Raw genomic sequence first — 18506 nt, 5'->3', positions numbered from 1 at the left:
TAATAAAACATCAAGTCACGTGTTACATTGTTGGCCTATGCTAGTAGTGAAATCTACTTTATTTATAGGAATTAAGTCATTTATATTTTTTAAATAACTTAATTTCTTTTCTTTAATTCATCTTTCACTAATACTATACTACAATATTTATTAAATTAAATATTTTGTTTGCAATTTTAATAACGAAATAGAAGCTGTGGTGCGTAATTGTGGATCTGTGGTGAAAATAACATAGACAATATGTGTGAATAGAGTCTGTCGATTTGTCCTTATTTGTGTCAAGATTTTACGTTCCTGTATACGTTTTAAGATTTTCTTTTTAATAATACAATATGTTTTTAGTGTAAAATTTTATACTATTTATTTGAATTTATTTTAAAATATTTCAATTTAATTACGACACATATTCATAACGATTTTTTTTAATGGAAAATTAAAAAATTGGGAACGTTTATGGGTCATTAGCGTACAAACCTAGTAATGAAACGTACTTGAATGAAATTTTTTTTTATTTTTAGGACATAGTAAAATATATTTCGCTTGTGATACATACATGGATATTGAAATAATTGTGATAAAGAGAGAATATACAAAAGTGTTTGATGAAAAATATGTAATTGTAAATTAATTGATATGTCATTGCTTTGTTTTAAGAGCAGGAAGTTTACATCAAAAAGTGCGACTGCGCACTGGCTAAATTAGTAGGTAGTGTGAAAGAAAATGGCGATCAGCGAAAGGCGTCCGGAGTTAACGTGATGAAAAACATTGTTAAAAGCTCAATTACATAGTGTTATAGTTATTAATTGTGTCAGATGTAGATTAATTAAGTGTTAATGAATAGTGATTGTGTATAAAAATGGCTGCGAATATGTACAGAGTCGGCGGTAAGTAACAATAATTGGTTATTTTTGTTGTAGCTTCGCCGGTTCACCGCCAGCCGACTAGCGGTGCTTTGCTTTGATTGTCGTACCTTAATTAATTGCTCATATTAATTAGTTCAGGAACTTAGAATCTCATGATCTTACCATTATTTTTAACCAATTTCTTGTGTTGACAGTTCTTTTTGCGGCAAAACTATGTTTATAAAAATATTTATTTTACCAAATTTCTTCAAATAGGACATTAGCATTTGCATCTAGGTATCATTGTATCGGCTTGCGCATCTGAGTGCGGACTGCGGAGAGCATGGTACTTTGAAGACTGGCTTATGTGTTGATGCATTCTTTTTTAAGGATAATGTTTGATTTGGATAGGTCTGACACGAGATTTTAGGTTATAGCCAATGTTGTCAAAACAATTTCGAAGCAAGTTATATTTTTGGGTTATATCTCTGCGGGTCAATGGTAATGGTGTACTTCTTAGGCATTGTATAAATTGGAAACATAATACATATTATTTACATTTTTCCAAAAAATATTTTTAATAATGTCGTAGTAAACAGTTGTAGGCTTCGTAGTGGTAAGCTTTAGCGTTGTCTCGCGAAGTGGACCGGTGGCTTATGTACCGCGCTTCGCCATCGCCGCGCCGAATGTTAATTAGCTCTTCCCTTTAGACAACTTCCTATCACTAAAATGTGTCGCGCCATTGAAAAACAAGTCATACAACTTGTATTAATACATTTTTATATATTGTATTTTAAGCAAGCTATTTTCTTTGATGGCAAAATAGTTACACTCTTTTATTCCTTTTTACTGTTTTATCATTATCTTGGTACCCCTTTCTCAATTTGAACATTAACTTCCTTTGTATTTATTGGAAATCAAAACATTAACATTTTTTATAAATAATCAGTTTCCTAGTAATTATTGCAGTAATTATTCTTTATTAATGTTTACTATATGTAATGTGACCTCAGTTTACTGCATACATTTTACACTTGTATCACAAAGAATGAATGACCTACATTTCTGTTGCCTTGAGATTTTTATATAAAGATATTGCACAGCAGCAACACAAACATTGCCATCCTCAAGTTTTATTAAAACAGTACATTTATTTTGTGAGAAATGGAATAGTCGAAAAATATCAGTAATTATTAACTGGACCAATAATAAATATTGTCTCTTTATAAAATGCATTATCAGTATCATTATATTTCAGAAGGACCTAGTCATAAAAAGATATAATCCATTGCATCCCAGGTCACTGACCTAACTGTAACCTGTTAATCAGTAAACCTTGCATCTAAATGTTCCTTCCTAGTAATTTGGTTTTAATTTTTTATAACTCTTAAAAATAATTTGTAAATTATAACTACTATAATGGTTATAAGCTGTTTTAGAAGTAGGTTCTCTTTGTAGCTAATTAATAGGTTCTATTTTATAGATAAAATATGTTTTCAGCTTGGTCACTTCTACTGTCAAAGCTAAAAGTTAAACAATGAACTATTACATAATTTAAAATATACCTGTAGTTATAGTAAATATATTTTATTTTATTAAATTACTGCAACATTTCAACGATTTTTATTGTTAGTTTGCATTAAGTTGATGGTTTTAGTAAATGTGTAAAATTACACTTAGTATTTGATAAATAAAATAATTTTAAAAATGTACATGATACATATCTATTGTGTACACACTAATAAATGTTTTAATGTCTTTAAAAAATTTACATTTACAGATTCCTTAATTTAAGCTTTTCCTTTTCTTTTTTTCAGATGTCTAGGTTTTTTATCAAGAGATATTCTTATAAGTTATACATTAGAAAATCCAATTCATAATGCGAGCCATCAAATATAACATGTTATTGTTGGCAAACCTCATATAACTTTTGATTTAATTTTAAATGCTAGTTTCAAGGAACAAACAAATAACATTTTATTACAATTACATCAATCAAATCAGATGAGATAAATGATCAGTTGCTGCATCCCGATCTAGCTCAATTATTATCTGTTTATTCAGTTGATAGATGCGCCTTACAGCTTCCAAATAACCAGTTGAAATTGTATCTGCAACTGTGGTTAAATTGTGCTATAGTAAGTAAACAGTTATGTGGTTACTTTGGTGGCATTTTATTTTAAATGTATTTTTTAATCAGAATATGGATTAAGTAGGTCTATAGCTGCTAATAGCTGTTAAATTCATAAACTGAAATAAAAATGTTTTTATTCACATTAAGATGGCTCATCATCTACAAGAACAAATCTATATATTATGAAATATAACTCAGAGTAAAACAAATTTTAGTTATCAAAGTAAATGAATACATATAATTGAAATCAGTACGCCCAAAAACCGTAAACAAACGAACATTTATCGATTTTCAAAAACCTTAATTATTCGCTTCGCAAGCTCCGCGCTTGGGTAGCGATGTGACGTCAAGAAGCAAAAACTTTGTCGCCATCCCCTATTTAAAAAAAAATCTTGTATTTATTATTTTTGATGAAATGTCTTCTGAAAATATATTTTATTTATTTTCGCTTATTGATTGCAAAGATCCGAAATCCCTTATTTAAGACAAATACTTATAGTCGAAATCGAAGTATTAATGAATTGTTTTGAATTATTTATGACGTGGAAAAAATGATCCATTTAAAGCTGAATTCGCAATCACCTTACCAAAGAGCAGTGGTGAAAGTTGCATACCTAAGTACTGTGAACAATAAACTGGTCCTGTCAAGCTGAACTCGACCCGCGCCAACTCAAGAGCGCACTTCAAATTATTATTTTACTAACAATTTTCTGAGAATACTAAAAGTTGCGCTTGCGTCATTCTTAAAACGTTAGATTTTAAGAAGTTAAAAAAATACTCTCAACAATAGTTTTCTGATAAGATTAGATTAAAAAAACCATAGGTTGGGTAAAAGAAACGTAGGTACATGAAACGGAACCCTGTCGGTCATGGAAAAGAAGATACATTTCTGCCTCTGCCATCAGTGAATGATCATTTGTCTTATCTCGTTTTAGTGGCTTAATATTACGACGCAATGTATGTCTTCTTATTTAATATACTCCTATAGTTATTGTACAAACACTTTAAACTCTAATACCAAACATAACATGAGTGTGCTAGGTTTACTGGTCTTTCAACAAAACGCCGAGTTGCCTCTCGAATACTTTTGTGATCATGATCCCACTCAAGATTTGTAAAGTCATCGTCGCATTTTAAATAGCTATATGCCTATTCAAATAAGTTTATTACACTATTTCCATTCATAAAATTTTTATCATAGCGTTGCAATAAATGAAAAGCGGTCATATTTTTTTATTATGTACCGCAGTTTCATCATTGAATAGGTTTAAATTAATTTTAAAGTACTGAACAAGATTTTTCTTTACGTTTTTTCGTGAAATCGACTCTTAATACAAATTAAAAATCTGTCTTGGCATAAACTACTACGACAATTAATTCATTTCATATCAGTGATGAAACAAAAATTAGCTTTAGAGAGTAAACATAGTCAAACTTTTCAATGCTATCGTGGATGTTGCTGTGATCTCAATGACGTGTCCGGCTAAATATATCCGTATACTATAAAACACTTACTTATTGACACGTTCCCAAAATACACTAAAGTCTTGGCAAAACTGGACGGGCGTTAACACTGCTATCAGCCGCATTATGCTCAACTTACATAGCTAGGCAAAATATAGCATGCGTCCACAATTTTAACGCGATGCGTAGTGTTTAGCTTCTATATTATACATGTCTATCCTAGTACTAATGGCGGGAGTTGGTAGCTATTATATCAAATAAATTATTTAATTATGAGTAATTCACATAGTGATGAATGATGTTGTAGGTTCTTTTAGCAACTAATGGATTATTCAAGTCCCGTACAGCCCATTTGGGCAAAGATTGTGTCTGCTTTGTTTATAATTTTCTTTCTTCTGTCCCACACCATAAATGTTTAAGTCTATGACATGCGAATTATCGCACAATGTTTTTTTTATTTTTGCGCATTTAGAGTATCAGCCAGCTAATTGGGCAAGTGAAATAAAAGATCTATCAGTGCAATCCAGGGTTCAAACACACAATCTTTAACCTAAAAAGTTGTATGCTTAATCACGAGGCTATCCACTGGAAATCTCGTTTATGAAAATTTCCATAGAATGACAAGGATATACCTACTTGTATTTCATTTTAACAACAGATTAAGAGATAGCACTATCGGTCACATTATTGTAAAAATAGTCTATCCAAATAACTCTTAGCACCATAATAAATCATGATATACCAAAATTGTGAAAACCCTGTTAAAGTTATCTCTATATTTACATATCTAATTCATATTTACGAAAACTTCCGTGAATAACTCGAGCATTATGGATCCTACTATAATTAAGAAGCTGTTTCTTCAGAGGTTTGCTCTTGGAAAACTGTTAGACTTTACCGATGTTGAAGTGCGATGAATGAAAACAAAACGTACCTAGTATTAATTTGTCAAAGTGTACATCAATAGGTGTCGATGCTTGTGAGCCCAACAGGTTTAAATCCGTTAGTTAATATGTAACCATTTAGAAGAATCTGAAATTCAGATAGATAAAGAAACCTAGAAGACCATTACATTGAAGCAAAGACGTTTAATTTTGGATGATTATTCTCAAACACAGCTTTAACCATGATAATAGTAATTGATGACGTAAAGTTTCGTGGTTGTGATAAGAAGACATAGCTGTTATCGCATGTTACACAGGAAACTAGAGCTATTAATTAGTTAAATATATTTCGCAGATGTATAAATTTGATTTTATAGGTATTATATAATAAAGTATAATCCAAGAAATAATTGTAACATGATTACTGTCCATGATAGACACAAAAATAAGTTCGACATGTGCAGAAGCCTTATTCCGCACCTTATGACCAAAACTGATTTTTTCTTTTAAAGTCCAGTAAAGGGCAAGAAACATACATACAAACAAAATAAGGTATTTTAAAAGTATATGAATAATACAGATTAAATTGATATTTTTTATGAATTCAAGAAAAAAAGCCACACAACCATAGTTTTCAAGTATTAATTTCGATAAAGGTAAAGGTATTTGAAATACCTACTTACATTCCGTTTCATTATATTACGTGTATATGAAAAAACTTTAGAGTTTGATATAAGGACGAGCGACAGAAATCTGGTGCATAATAGACAGCGATTCCAATACCGGAGTTTTTGTATATAATATAAACCTTGGAATCACGCCGTACAAAACCTCAACATTGAATTCGGGATTGCATTTGCTATTGGAAGTAACAGAGTAGAGCCGGGGTATATGACCGTCAAAATATATAGATTTATACAACATCAATGTATTGAAAAATGTACCTTAAGTCCAAGTAATAAAGACGGTAAAACTAATAATCAAATAATACTGCACACAGTGTTTAATGGTATAGGCCTGTGATATAAATTTATAGACGCTTTGCAATATGGACATCGATTTCTGTAATACTGGATTCTTTAAAACAAACACTTATGAGGATCTTTTTCTTCATTGCATTACAGTCTGTAATACACTTATGCAGTATCAATAATAATATGTTTAAAGAACTTTATTTCTTATTACAAAAAAAAAATATTTACATGACAAACATAATATTAATAGGTATATATACGAGCGAGATATATGTCGCCATTAGTCGTCTTAATTTTAGTCAACTGTGTTCATTATAACATGTATCTTTACTGCTTTTTTGAATTTGTCAAACACTCCAATATTGCAAATTTGAGATGGTAATTGATTAAATAATTGCACATCCTCATACCTAATAGATTTCTTCAAATAATTTATAGACGGCTTTGGTAAGATAAGCAAACTCGCTCGACGAGTATTGCGTGTTGTTGTGTATTTGAGTTTTTTTAAATGATATTTTTAATAATGATAATATATAAACTTCTACATACTCGATTGTCAATGCCCAGGACTCTGTTTCATAGACTGCTCAAAATGGACTCCGCGTGTGTTCTTTTGTTAATTGTAACGGTAAATGGCGCTGGTACGTGTCCACGTAACTCTCATAAATTTCAAATTCTAAACTAAACAATTTAGACCGTATATTCAAAATCAAAGAACCGGTTTCAAATAGTACAACTTTTAAGTATAGCCCCTTAATTTGGTCCTTAGTATCACTCGCCGATTAAACCGAAGTCAAACCGCCCTTAATACAACCGCCGTTGTTACTATGGTTACGATGTTTCATATAAAATAATTGTAACAACTTAAACCCACGTTGACAATATGGTCCATAAAAAACCGATGTTTTTGAACAGTTTATAAAGTTAATTTACATCCTGTGCGTCCTTTAAAAAATACAAATCAAATTAAAAATCAGTTATTCATGTATGTAACAAAATGTACACTTATGAACGTAAAAAAAGAAATATACATTGAATGCTTCTAATTTTACATTTACTGCCAGTTCTCAAATCAAGGGCGTAGATCGGAAGAGAAGAACTGGCAATAACTCTGCCACTCTTTTTCATCGCTATTAAAGTTTATTCCATGAGTCTGAAGTATCGCTTGTGTTAAAAGTCCCTAAAAATGTGAGCCACAAAAGAAGCAACAAAATTTCACTTATGGTACCATTTAGACAAACTTTAATTACTTTAGAAAGTAGGTGGCATTTTTTCCTTATCTGTGAGACTTGTGACAGTTGCAGTAATTTTTCAGTATTTGTAAATTTCCTTTTAAAAATATATCTGTAAATTCTGTACAAAGTTTGGTACATATTCTATACATAGTAGGTTAATAATTGGTGGTGGTCTATTCCACTTATTAATTCATAATTTTTTGCCAGATATATACATATATCTAGCAAACGCTACAAGTTCATCCAGCGTCGGTGATTCTTCTAATTTGCTTGTTGGGCTTCATTTTTATTATGTTATATGAAGAACTACAAAATTAAATATATTTATTCGCTCATTACAGTAGTCTTATCGATGTAAATTGCACGTTTAGATAGAAGCTATAAACGTATTTTTCTGCCTTATGATTTCTTAAATCAGCCGTTTACAGTGTTCTACACTTCTAAACTGATGTCAATATTAATTAACAATAGAGATTTAATAGACCGCACTGAGACGGGCTAGACTATGGCATCTATGTCTTGAAAGAATAGAAGAATAATTATATAGTTGTTTCTGTAAATATATTTGTTTATATACATATTTTTTATGTAGTAAGCGTGTCAAGTTTTGTAAAAACGGTGTCGGAAAGCTCTCAATAACGTCATAGCAGGTTGTCGAGTCATCAAGTTCGAGTCGTTGGCTCGTTGCGTTGTATCGTTGCATTTCGCTTTCGTTGCGCGCTCGTAACTCGTAACCGCAAACCGGTTAGCTTAGCGCAACCTTAAATAGAGAAAAATAGTTTATGTACCTATGATTAACTTGATTTATGTTATACTAAATTATCCCTGAGGCTTCGTCTTCAATTTTAAATATATTTATCTTTCATTTGAAGGCATTAGCGATGTAATCGTAGGAATTATAATTTTGTATAATAATAACTACTATACCTACTTTGCTTCGTTCTTAAAACTACCCTTAATTTTTATTCATGGCAAGCGGAAATAAGGATCGGAAATCCATAGACCATTTAATTCCGCCTCGTATTTACGAGTCTATATGGAATTTTTTTTTACAGTTTATTATGTGCTAATCGTATTAATATAAAGCTTACAAGGTGTGTTAATGTCTTGCTAATATGAACTCTCTTTAACAGACTGCGTCTATTTCGAGACGTCGTCGACGTCTCCGTACCAAATCCGGCGGATAGAAGAACTAAATAAAACAGCCTCCGGCAACGTGGAGGCTAAGGTCATGTGCTTCTACAGGCGGCGGGACCTGCCGAACCCCCTTATACAGTTAGCTGATAAGCATCAAAGTAAGTATATATTTGATTACGTTGTATTATCAAACACTGACATGGTATGGAGAGGCCTTGTCTGGGCCAACTCAGCAACGAAGATTTACACGATATAATTTTACTTAAATAAAGAGTAAGAAGCATCATCAGAGTGACTTTAACTGGTATTTATTGTTTTGTTTTTTATCATAATGGTTGTAATTATATTATATACCAGTAAAGCTACAGATAGCTCTTAATTATCGAAGTTTCTGTGCTCGACGATTTGCGAATGTACAAATTATAACTGATGTGTCGTGTTATCGATCCTCTTACTCCCCGCCCACTACAATGTCTAATATTGTACAATCCACAAATTAAACGAATAATTTGAGCGTCCTTTGTTACAAAGGACACGACTATTGATTTTCTCATGCGTGATATAAATACAATTATTTTGGTGAGAGCGTCTCTGCAATTGCGTACCGAGGTGTGGTATGATAATTTTTCTATTAATAGACGATTAGCCTATATTAAGAATGGCGACTAGGAACTTGCGCGTGTCTGGAACCCTCCATTATGCTGAATCTTTGACGCATTCGATGTGTTTTGATTAATGTAACTAAAATTGTTTGTTTAAATTCGTAATTTGCTCTACTTTACTCAAAGTTTCTACAAGCGTATTGTAATTGCATGGCATATGTATATGAGTATTACAGCGACAATGTTTTACCAAAAATAAGGCTTAGTTAAATAAATTAAATCACAATTAGTTAAATGTATTAAATACTTTTTGTTTGTTTGTTACCTTTTGTAAATATTTTTGTAGTAAAATGTATCATGTATTCCATCTTTGGCTACATTTTGAGTGTATTTGTTTGTAATTATATATAATTTATGTTAGCTGTAGGATTAATAAATTAAGTAAGTTTTTAGTTTTTCTATACTTGTTTCAATTTTTTTTTTTTTATTTTAAACTTTAAAGGGAAACAGCGGATATAGTCTTAGTAGAAAGTCTTTCAATAACGTTTCACGGTCGGTTTTCAGATGTAGGCAAATGATTAAATTTACGTAAAAAAAAACATTTTTGAACTTATCGGTTTATATGTAATTTAAGTACGTACAAGCGTAAAACTGTCTACAATCCTTGTTAAGCTTTTAATTAAAATTTGACTATATAATTTAAAATGGTTAAATATTGAAATGAATTTACAGAGACAGCTTTAATTGTAATTAAAACCGAAACATTCATCTCATCGACTTTCATTAGACGACAGAATACCTTTTACCTGAATAGTGAATACTGAATAGCGTTTTATGCGGACAAAGATTATATGCCATCAGCTTCAAAACGTGTATACGGAAAATTTTTATTTACCGTCTTTAAGAATATTTTGTACATTTATTATTTATATAGAAATTTATAAATATATTATGAGTTTTATGAACCGTTTCAGTTTAAGGGTGTAAACTGTCAATTTTAGAATCTGAACATAACATAATTATATGGTATTATATATATATTACCTATTCCTCATACAAATTCGTAGTCTTAGTAAATGACTGAGATTTTTTATTACTTTGGAAAAGAAGTGTTCCAATCGTACATATATTGCGACACTACATATACTCATAGATCAATGATATAGCAAAGGATTATGAGAGCATTTTAATCGGATATGCTTCTGCATGGCAACCGAAATTTGAGAAAATAACCCGCCTGGTTGGGACAAAGATCGTGTGTTAATTCGGACCGGGTAGACAGCGGGACGCGGGGGTCGGGGTTAGTAAACATAATCATGGCCGCCCGTTCTACAATTTAGTAGCTAAATGGGAATGAAGAGTTCCCCCCCTCACCCACCGACCCCGCCTTCCCGCGATACCCACGCTTTTTATACACTTATTGAAATTACCCAGATTTGTTTGAATCCCAAAACACTCGGGGTCACATAGAATTTCAAATGTGACGACAGTAGGGACATGCGTCGTTAACGCTGGTTAGTGACCGTTATGCAGTCTTTCTCGCAGTTGGGTGGAATTGAAATTGGCTGTTTTATATTCTATTAATTAAGTAGAGGTACGAGGTACGAACTCATGAATCGTGATTACCAAGAGGCAGTTATGTTGTATTGAGAAATGCAATAATGTTGTATAAAGTAGTAATCTAACTTCTTAACTAGATCCGGGGGACCATGCCCACCCCTTATCGACCGACGCTCGCATCTCGCAGGTACACGCAACACTTATCCCGGTTTTAATTGTCACCACGCGCTGATGACATCGGCCTATTCGATTGTCATTAAAATAAGTTAAAATAGTTTTATATCAATAATTGAAATGTGTCAATACAGTTCCATATTGTAATACTGTTTAAAATCGCATTGGTAATAAATTTTTTTATGTCTCTGTATTAGTAGAATTCTCTGTATTAGCATTTAAAAGACAGAAAAAGAAATATATTATAAATGGATTATTTAAATTGTAATAGTTTTATAATTATTTATAAAAATAGTGTTCTTCATTGCTAAAAACTGCATATTTACTGAACTATTGTCACATAGATAAATAAACCATTTGAATAGATATTAAATGATTAGTAAGTAGATATATTTATTTTTTTAGTCAGGTCTAAGTATAGGCTAAGCTTAGTTCAGAAAACCCTTGATAATAGGTTGTTAAAAACAAAGTTGAGCTTATAGAAAACTTTGGTGGAGATCAAAATTAATTTAAATTTGATAGTAATAACAATAGGAAAAAATTATTTGAATTCACTTTCAAATCCCTAGTTCACGGGACGAAGACTCTGGTCCCTACCAGTCTGAGCACGGCTACATTTATATATATTAGATTTTTTATTAATAAATATAGCTTATGTTAATCATGAATAGTGTAGCATTCTAATTGTGAAATGTTTTTAAACTTGGTTTAGTAGTTTTTGAGTTTATTCGTTACGAAAATACAAATCATTTTTCTTAATAATATAAGTAAGATATGTTTAAAAGTTGTCAAGTTCTAATCAATCTACTCTAGCTTCAGTGAAGTCGGATAGTTTTATAAACTATTTCTTAATTCTTTAATTAACATTATTTTATGAAGGCATAATAAGCACTTCTTCGTCCTTTTACACGGACTCACTCAGAGTCACCTATTCACACAATATTTCTACCACTCGTGTTGGCTCGCGTCCCACAAGATTATAAACTTTAATTGGATACTTAGACTGAATATTATCCGATTCCCATTCAAACATGCAACTATGTAATTGGATTAAGCGTGTGTGAAGTCGTAAGTACTGGGATATGTCGTTTTCGTATTTTTACTCTTTGCTCATAAATAAATCATATTAAAAATTGTTAAACTTAGTTCTAAGATACTTCGAATGGTCCTTGGTCTTGAGATTGTGTTTCCTTGATTATTTCTCTTTATTCGCCTTCTGTCTCTGATAAGAGGTGGATCTTCATATTTGGTATGTCATGCAAACTTTCTGATGATTTACCTTATTTTAGTAAATAATGAATTCTCCGGACGCAGGATCGCCGTCACGTCATCTTAAACTCGGCCCGAAATAATCTCGTGACGTCCCTGTGACGGCGCTGGTGGACAAACGGTCTAAGGGTATGAGAAACAAGACTCGGCGGATTGTGCCTACATGATTAATATAAATGTATGGATATTTTAAGATAGATTATTATTATTGTACCAATATTCATATGAAATACAAGACTAACTCTATAAGGTCAAATGAATGTAATGTAGTTATATCTCTAGTTATCGCGTCTAGTATCGTTTCTGAATCTCATCCTAACAGACAGCATTGCTCAAAACATTCGGCCAACAAAACATTTCGCAATTGATCAGGGTAGAGTTCTAACAAGATTGGGACGTTGCAGTCATTTGTATTGGTGTTATTATTATTGCTGCGTATACAATGGCAAACATAAATCCTTTGACATATCCCTGATCATCACCGATGACTTTTATGACGTCATCAGATTTATTCATAGCAAACATTTTTTTAATATACCACTACAACGATACCTCGGTGCGCCTATCCAGTAAGACATTTGTTACGACTTAAAATTTTAATAGTTTTGGCGTCTAGTCAAAAATACAAATCTTTATATGGTACGATTGTGATAGAGTAACGCTGTATACACTTATTGTGTGGCAAACAAAAATTAATAATTAATTTTCTATGACGTAACTAACAAGCGTTTTGGTGCTAAGGGCTGTTTACCAGACAAAACGAACTATGAACGTCTGGTAAAGATTTGCACCCTAGTGTGGTATTTCGCACTTTCCTCGCTAGACAACTTTGACACGTCCCACAAGTTATGTTCATACATATGATGAGTATTTTGAGTTAAATAAATTCTCTAGAAGGATAGATTTTGTATGAGGAATAAACTTGAAGTTGGAAGTTTACACTTTGTTATCCGATGGCAGCAAATTGTTTTGCTCAGCCAGCGAACATTTGTACTGATTTATAACTAACAATTATGGAAATAAATACTAGGTTAACTACGAAGTTGGTTCGCTAATGAGTAATAATATGGTAAAATAAAGCTTCTTATATCTGTTTGAATTGTTTAAGAAGTTATTTACTTGATCATCTGCTCTACGCGTGTGTTAACGTCACACCGTACATACGAATTAATGTTTCGCTATATAGAAAAAATGACACATAATCCTCCCAGATTTAATCGTTTTGGTGAAATAGGCAAAGATAGTTTCACAACAAGCGCGGACTGTTGTTAGTTTAGTTCGAGGCTGCGGAAAAGGCTAGGTCTAGTGGCGGAAAGGCTTGACATCGTAGTGTACACAGTAGAACACCGTAGCGGCGTCCTGGGTGACGTCACTGACGCTGGCGGACACGTGGGGCCGCGGCAGCCGCGGGCGCAACGAAAGTGAGACCGCGGTGGAGCGGGGGCGGGGTTACATGCCGGGTCAACGACCTTCGCATCCAACCGATCCGCACTTGTATAAGACGTTCATATTGTTTTAATATCGATGTGCTCACCTTGTTTGGTCCCCGTTTCGATTCACCTTTGTCTTAATTCTTTTAATTTCACTATGAAAACGCACCTCCAAGTACCAACCTCTTCAAGCGGTGTTAATGCATGACTCAACGACGAATTTTTATATAATTTTTAACGATGGTGAAAACTTAAATACCTATCCTCATGCCGAACATGCCGTACTTGTAAATAATTATAGTATCACGAACTTACTGACGCTCAGTTAAGAACGCAACGGGCCGTCAAATGAGCTCATTATTAAAACATCTACGACTCGTATTTTGGATACAGGAAACAAGGCATTAAAAAAGTAAAGATTTGGTCAACTTCTTGTCTTTTTCATACCTTAAACCCGTACTTGTATGTAACAGTAAAATTTCTTTTATCATTAAAATATTCACACCATTAACAATGATATTAATGGAGAAAGTCGTATAGGTGTTTCTTGCAATTATCCACCGGAAATGAACAGCTGAACCGAGTATCCGCCCGTGCTGTGCTGTTGTCAACTGAGGTGGAACGGTGACGCTTTTTAATAGAAATTATAAGCGTTTATCCCTAATTTTCTTAAATGAAAAATTTCCTCCGAAAGAATCGTTATACTGCTAACTATACCGATTGAACCCTATTTGAAATTTTGATGTTCTAAATGCAGGAATTTTATCGCCTTATGGTCTGTATGACTCAAATAGGTATCAAATGACCTAAATTTTTTTGTACCTCTGAAAAAGAATATACAGCTTAGCTTGCATTGCTTATTATTAATTGGGAAAAGCATAACATAAGACTGTTGGAAAGATTCACTTTGGGTATGGTACTATATGCCTTTTGGTGAAGGTCGTGGTGGCCGAGCGAGACCTTGGTCCACCGTTGGTTGGAATTAGATAGTGCCTAGAATACCACAAATGTAACTAATGCAATTATACCAAGTAAATGCAAAGCTGAATGCCTATTTCCTAAGAGGAAGTTGGCAGGCGGACTGTTGGAGTGTGAGTAGTGACTTCTCTTCGATGAATGCGATATTTTCATTTATACGATAGGTAAGGCCCTGACAACGATGATGCAATCGGTATCTTGATGAATCGGTTTAGAATCTTAATTTATAATGATTATGACAATGTATGGATGGAATTTGGGCTAATCTTTCCGATCTTCAAATCAAGTGCCATTTGGATAACAAGTTTTATAATCTTTGGTGTTAACACCCATGACATTATCTATACAATATTAAAAACGACGACACACACAAACAATACGCCAGTGAAAAATCTGAGCGAATTTTGATTGGGGGGAGTGGTTTGAAGTAGCGTGTTCTTATTTTAAAATAAACTTAGCATCTCTCGTGTTCAAATAATTTCCTTCTTAATTGCACAATACTCTCGTGTAAACGCTGAGCGTACTCTTAAACGATTTTGTTAGCTCGGCAAGTACCCACATTTTTAAGTACCGTGTTCTCATTTTAAAATAAACATCTTTCATCCATATCGTCTTCCTTAATTAATTTACATACGTATATGGTACAATATATTATAGTAGACTAAATGTTTGAAGTAAGAGTCGGTTAATGATATTAGAAGAATACATTACATTTTTTTTTGTTTAATCCGACAATTGTAAATTTTGGTAGGTACTAGCAGACCTATTAGACTTCTAATAGCGATACCGACAGTTACCCCGATTCTGAGTTTTGGTACCGCGAAATTCCCAAGGTTGCGAAATCACCGCTCCGTATATTGAGAGCACTACAACGAACATGCATACAAAAACGTCGGTATCTGTATTGGTGTCGCTGTTGGAAATTTTAAATTAAAGACTGTAATTTGTGCTCATCAGAAATAATGGTAATAGAATATCGTGTTTAATCAAATAATCGAAAATTTATTCGCTCTATGTCCTACTGAAAAACATTGTTTTACGATAAACTGTACGCGAGGTGAACTTGAAATCTAGCGAGTAGTTTACGCGACCATACACATAGTTCAAAAGTAACTCCACTCTATTCGTCCTAACTTCATTCCCAACATAAATATATTGTATTACGTTTCCACGTGCTACGTTTACGAACAGTTATCTTCTGTTGTTCTTTATGAAACTAATACATCAATACCTCTATTTCTGTACAATTATGATGTATCATTCACGTATAATGAAGCTCAAATCGTCTTTGTAATATATATTAGAAAAGCTTGTGGTAATGATGGCATTAATGCAATACTAAAAGGTGCGAAACTGTGGCATTAAAGAGAGGCGACGTGATATTAGAGGGTTTGAATATTTTAAACGCGGCCGCGTCGCTGCGGTTTACCGTCTCCCGATATAGGGTTGAGGGGATGATTTCTTCATTAAAACTTGTGCCATTCATCTCTGCAATGTCACATTTTAATAGTCTGTTTTTCTGGTTGACGAAATATCGTCTTACAGATAATACACATTTTCATTCTTCAGCGTTCATCTATAAACGTGAAGCTAAGGGTATTCTTTGGATCTTTTAGTCCGAATTTTAGGTAAACAATCTTTGAAAAGCTACAAAATTTATTTATTTATTTATTCACACTTCGTTGCAAAGAAAAACAAATGACACAATACATAAAAATTACAGGGGATACAACGAGCGGCCTCATCGCTAAGATGCGATCTCTCCCAGGCAACCCTAGTAAGAAAAGAAAAAAAAATAGAAATGATGAGTGCAAGAAGTGCATATAACCAGAAGTTATATTAAAAAAATATATATTTATCTATAGAACCTTACTCTAGAGAAAAACAAAAAAATGAATATTAGAACTAATTAAAACTAAAAAGCTAGCTTAATGACCCGTTTAGTAGATGCTCCAAGCTTTGCGTAGAATAAGATTCAGCCGAAGTTCTATTATAAGTCCATATGTGCAGCTAAACTAGGCTAATTCCTCCTGGCTATTCGCATCAATAAAAAGAAGTTAGAACCTACAATCTTAACCTCAACCTGCAAACGCGAAGTCATAAAACTGGCGTGACGTTTCGTCGTAGACGCAGAAGGTCACTGGGTCCGCCCGAAATGTCACTCGTAAAGTTGAAGAGTCATATCCTATCGATTTGTTAAGATGGCGTTCGCGGGGTGACGTTTTGAAACGGGGGTGGGCGGGGTAGCCTCGCCTAGATGCAAGCGTTGCACCTGGCTATTGTAACACGACAATCGCGAAATACTAACATCGCACAAGCATACAGGATTGGACGAATAACAATTGGTTACTATGGCAACAAGCGGGAATTGAAGGGTCGAAAAAGACATCGAAATATAATATCACTGTTCTCTGCGAGTTGAGATTGTCGTTTGATTTACTTTGGCAATAAGCTTATAACCTATATTTAAATAAAAATGAATCCCTTGGTCACGGCATCAAGCGTGAACCGCTGGACCGATTTTGCTGAAAATAACCACCATAATATTTATGTTATCCTAACTTTTGTTACGATAGCATTTTTTACCACTTGCAATAAATCTCAAAGGCAGTTCGTTGCTAATTGTTTGTGGCATTAATCTATAAAAATCCATGTTTTTCACATGGCCAGTCGCCTGTTCCTGTGTCGTAATACCAAAAGTTTTTTTTATATACGCGCCAGAAAAGCAAAGAAAGATTGTTGTATATCATAAAACTTCAGAATAATAAACACTTTGTTTCTGAAATATTTTTTTAGTTAATTATACCAATTCGAAATCATTACTCATAGTTAAGGCAGGACGACTGTCGGGTCCGCTAGTGCTATATAACAAAAAATACAAAACATACTGAATCCTATTACATACTGGCTTATCAATACGTAAGATTTTTTGATATTTTTAATTTGGTAACTGTGTGCTTAAAAGACAAAAATAAAGTGTATCTTTCCAAAACGATTCTAATACCACGTTAACTTATAGTACTACAAGAAAATTTATTGCCAAATAATTACGAGCTTAGACTGCTTTACACTTTTTAAAAAAGAGGGATCGATCAGACGCAATTTTGTGAGTTTTTTTTTATAGAACGGGGCAAACGGGCAGGAGGCTCACCTGATGTTAAGTGATACCGTTAATTTATATTTTTCTTCATAGGCAAGATTCTTTCGGAATACGCGCGACTATTGTTATCTAAATGAGTGATTTTTTAGGGTGTAAAATTTGTATACAAAATTATAATCATGGAGAACGAGATTACGGGTTTTCGTTTTATTTGCTTTAAAAAGTAAAAGCGAAATAAGTGAAAATATTTGTGTGGAACAAGTTCCCGGCGTTGGGTAAGGTCGGGTATGTTGTGACAGGGCTCGTTTTCAGACGCATACAGGGTGGTTTGTGAGGGGAAACGTTTCTAAATATATGGTGTAATATATATATTATTTATTTTTTAACATTAAATTTTGTCCTTATTGTATTTCGTTTATCTTTTTACTTACTATGGTGGCCTGGAAGAGATCACTTGTTAATGATAAGGCCGCCCGTTGTAATTTATGTTATATGGATGTAAATTATGTAAAGTTGAAAAAAAACACAAAAATAAATAAAATTAAAGATGTTATTAAAATATAAATTTTAACGAATTTATAATTGAGTGTGTTTACACCTGACACAGGTGTTTTTTTCTTAAAAGGGTTCCCCAGTCTTACACATTGTACATATTTACTTAAAATGAATAAACACATTTTTTATTTTTTTTATATGTACAAATAATGCTTCAAAGTATTACAA

The 18506-nt window shown here is 32.9% G+C and overlaps 1 protein-coding gene across 2 annotated transcripts in view; it reads left to right on the top strand.

Moving 5' to 3' along the window:
* Positions 1 to 511: 511 nt before the first annotated feature.
* The window catches only part of LOC110997515 (metastasis-associated protein MTA3), a 48345-nt gene continuing 30350 nt past the window's right edge, over positions 512 to 18506 (top strand). Inside the window, exons 1-2 of one of the 2 annotated variants that reach the window (XM_045630031.1) lie at positions 512 to 884; positions 8667 to 8828. In XM_045630031.1, the coding sequence (XP_045485987.1) occupies positions 857 to 884; positions 8667 to 8828 (190 nt within the window). In that variant the 5' untranslated portion in view covers positions 512 to 856. The remainder of the gene's footprint in view (positions 885 to 8666; positions 8829 to 18506) is intronic. The other variant, XM_045630032.1, reaches the window with a different exon arrangement.

Source organism: Pieris rapae, chromosome 11 (genome assembly GCF_905147795.1).
Source record: "Pieris rapae chromosome 11, ilPieRapa1.1, whole genome shotgun sequence".
NCBI classification, from domain to species: Eukaryota; Metazoa; Arthropoda; class Insecta; order Lepidoptera; family Pieridae; genus Pieris; species Pieris rapae.
Note: the sequence above shows the minus strand (reverse complement) of the source record. Positions and strands in the feature narration are given on the sequence as shown.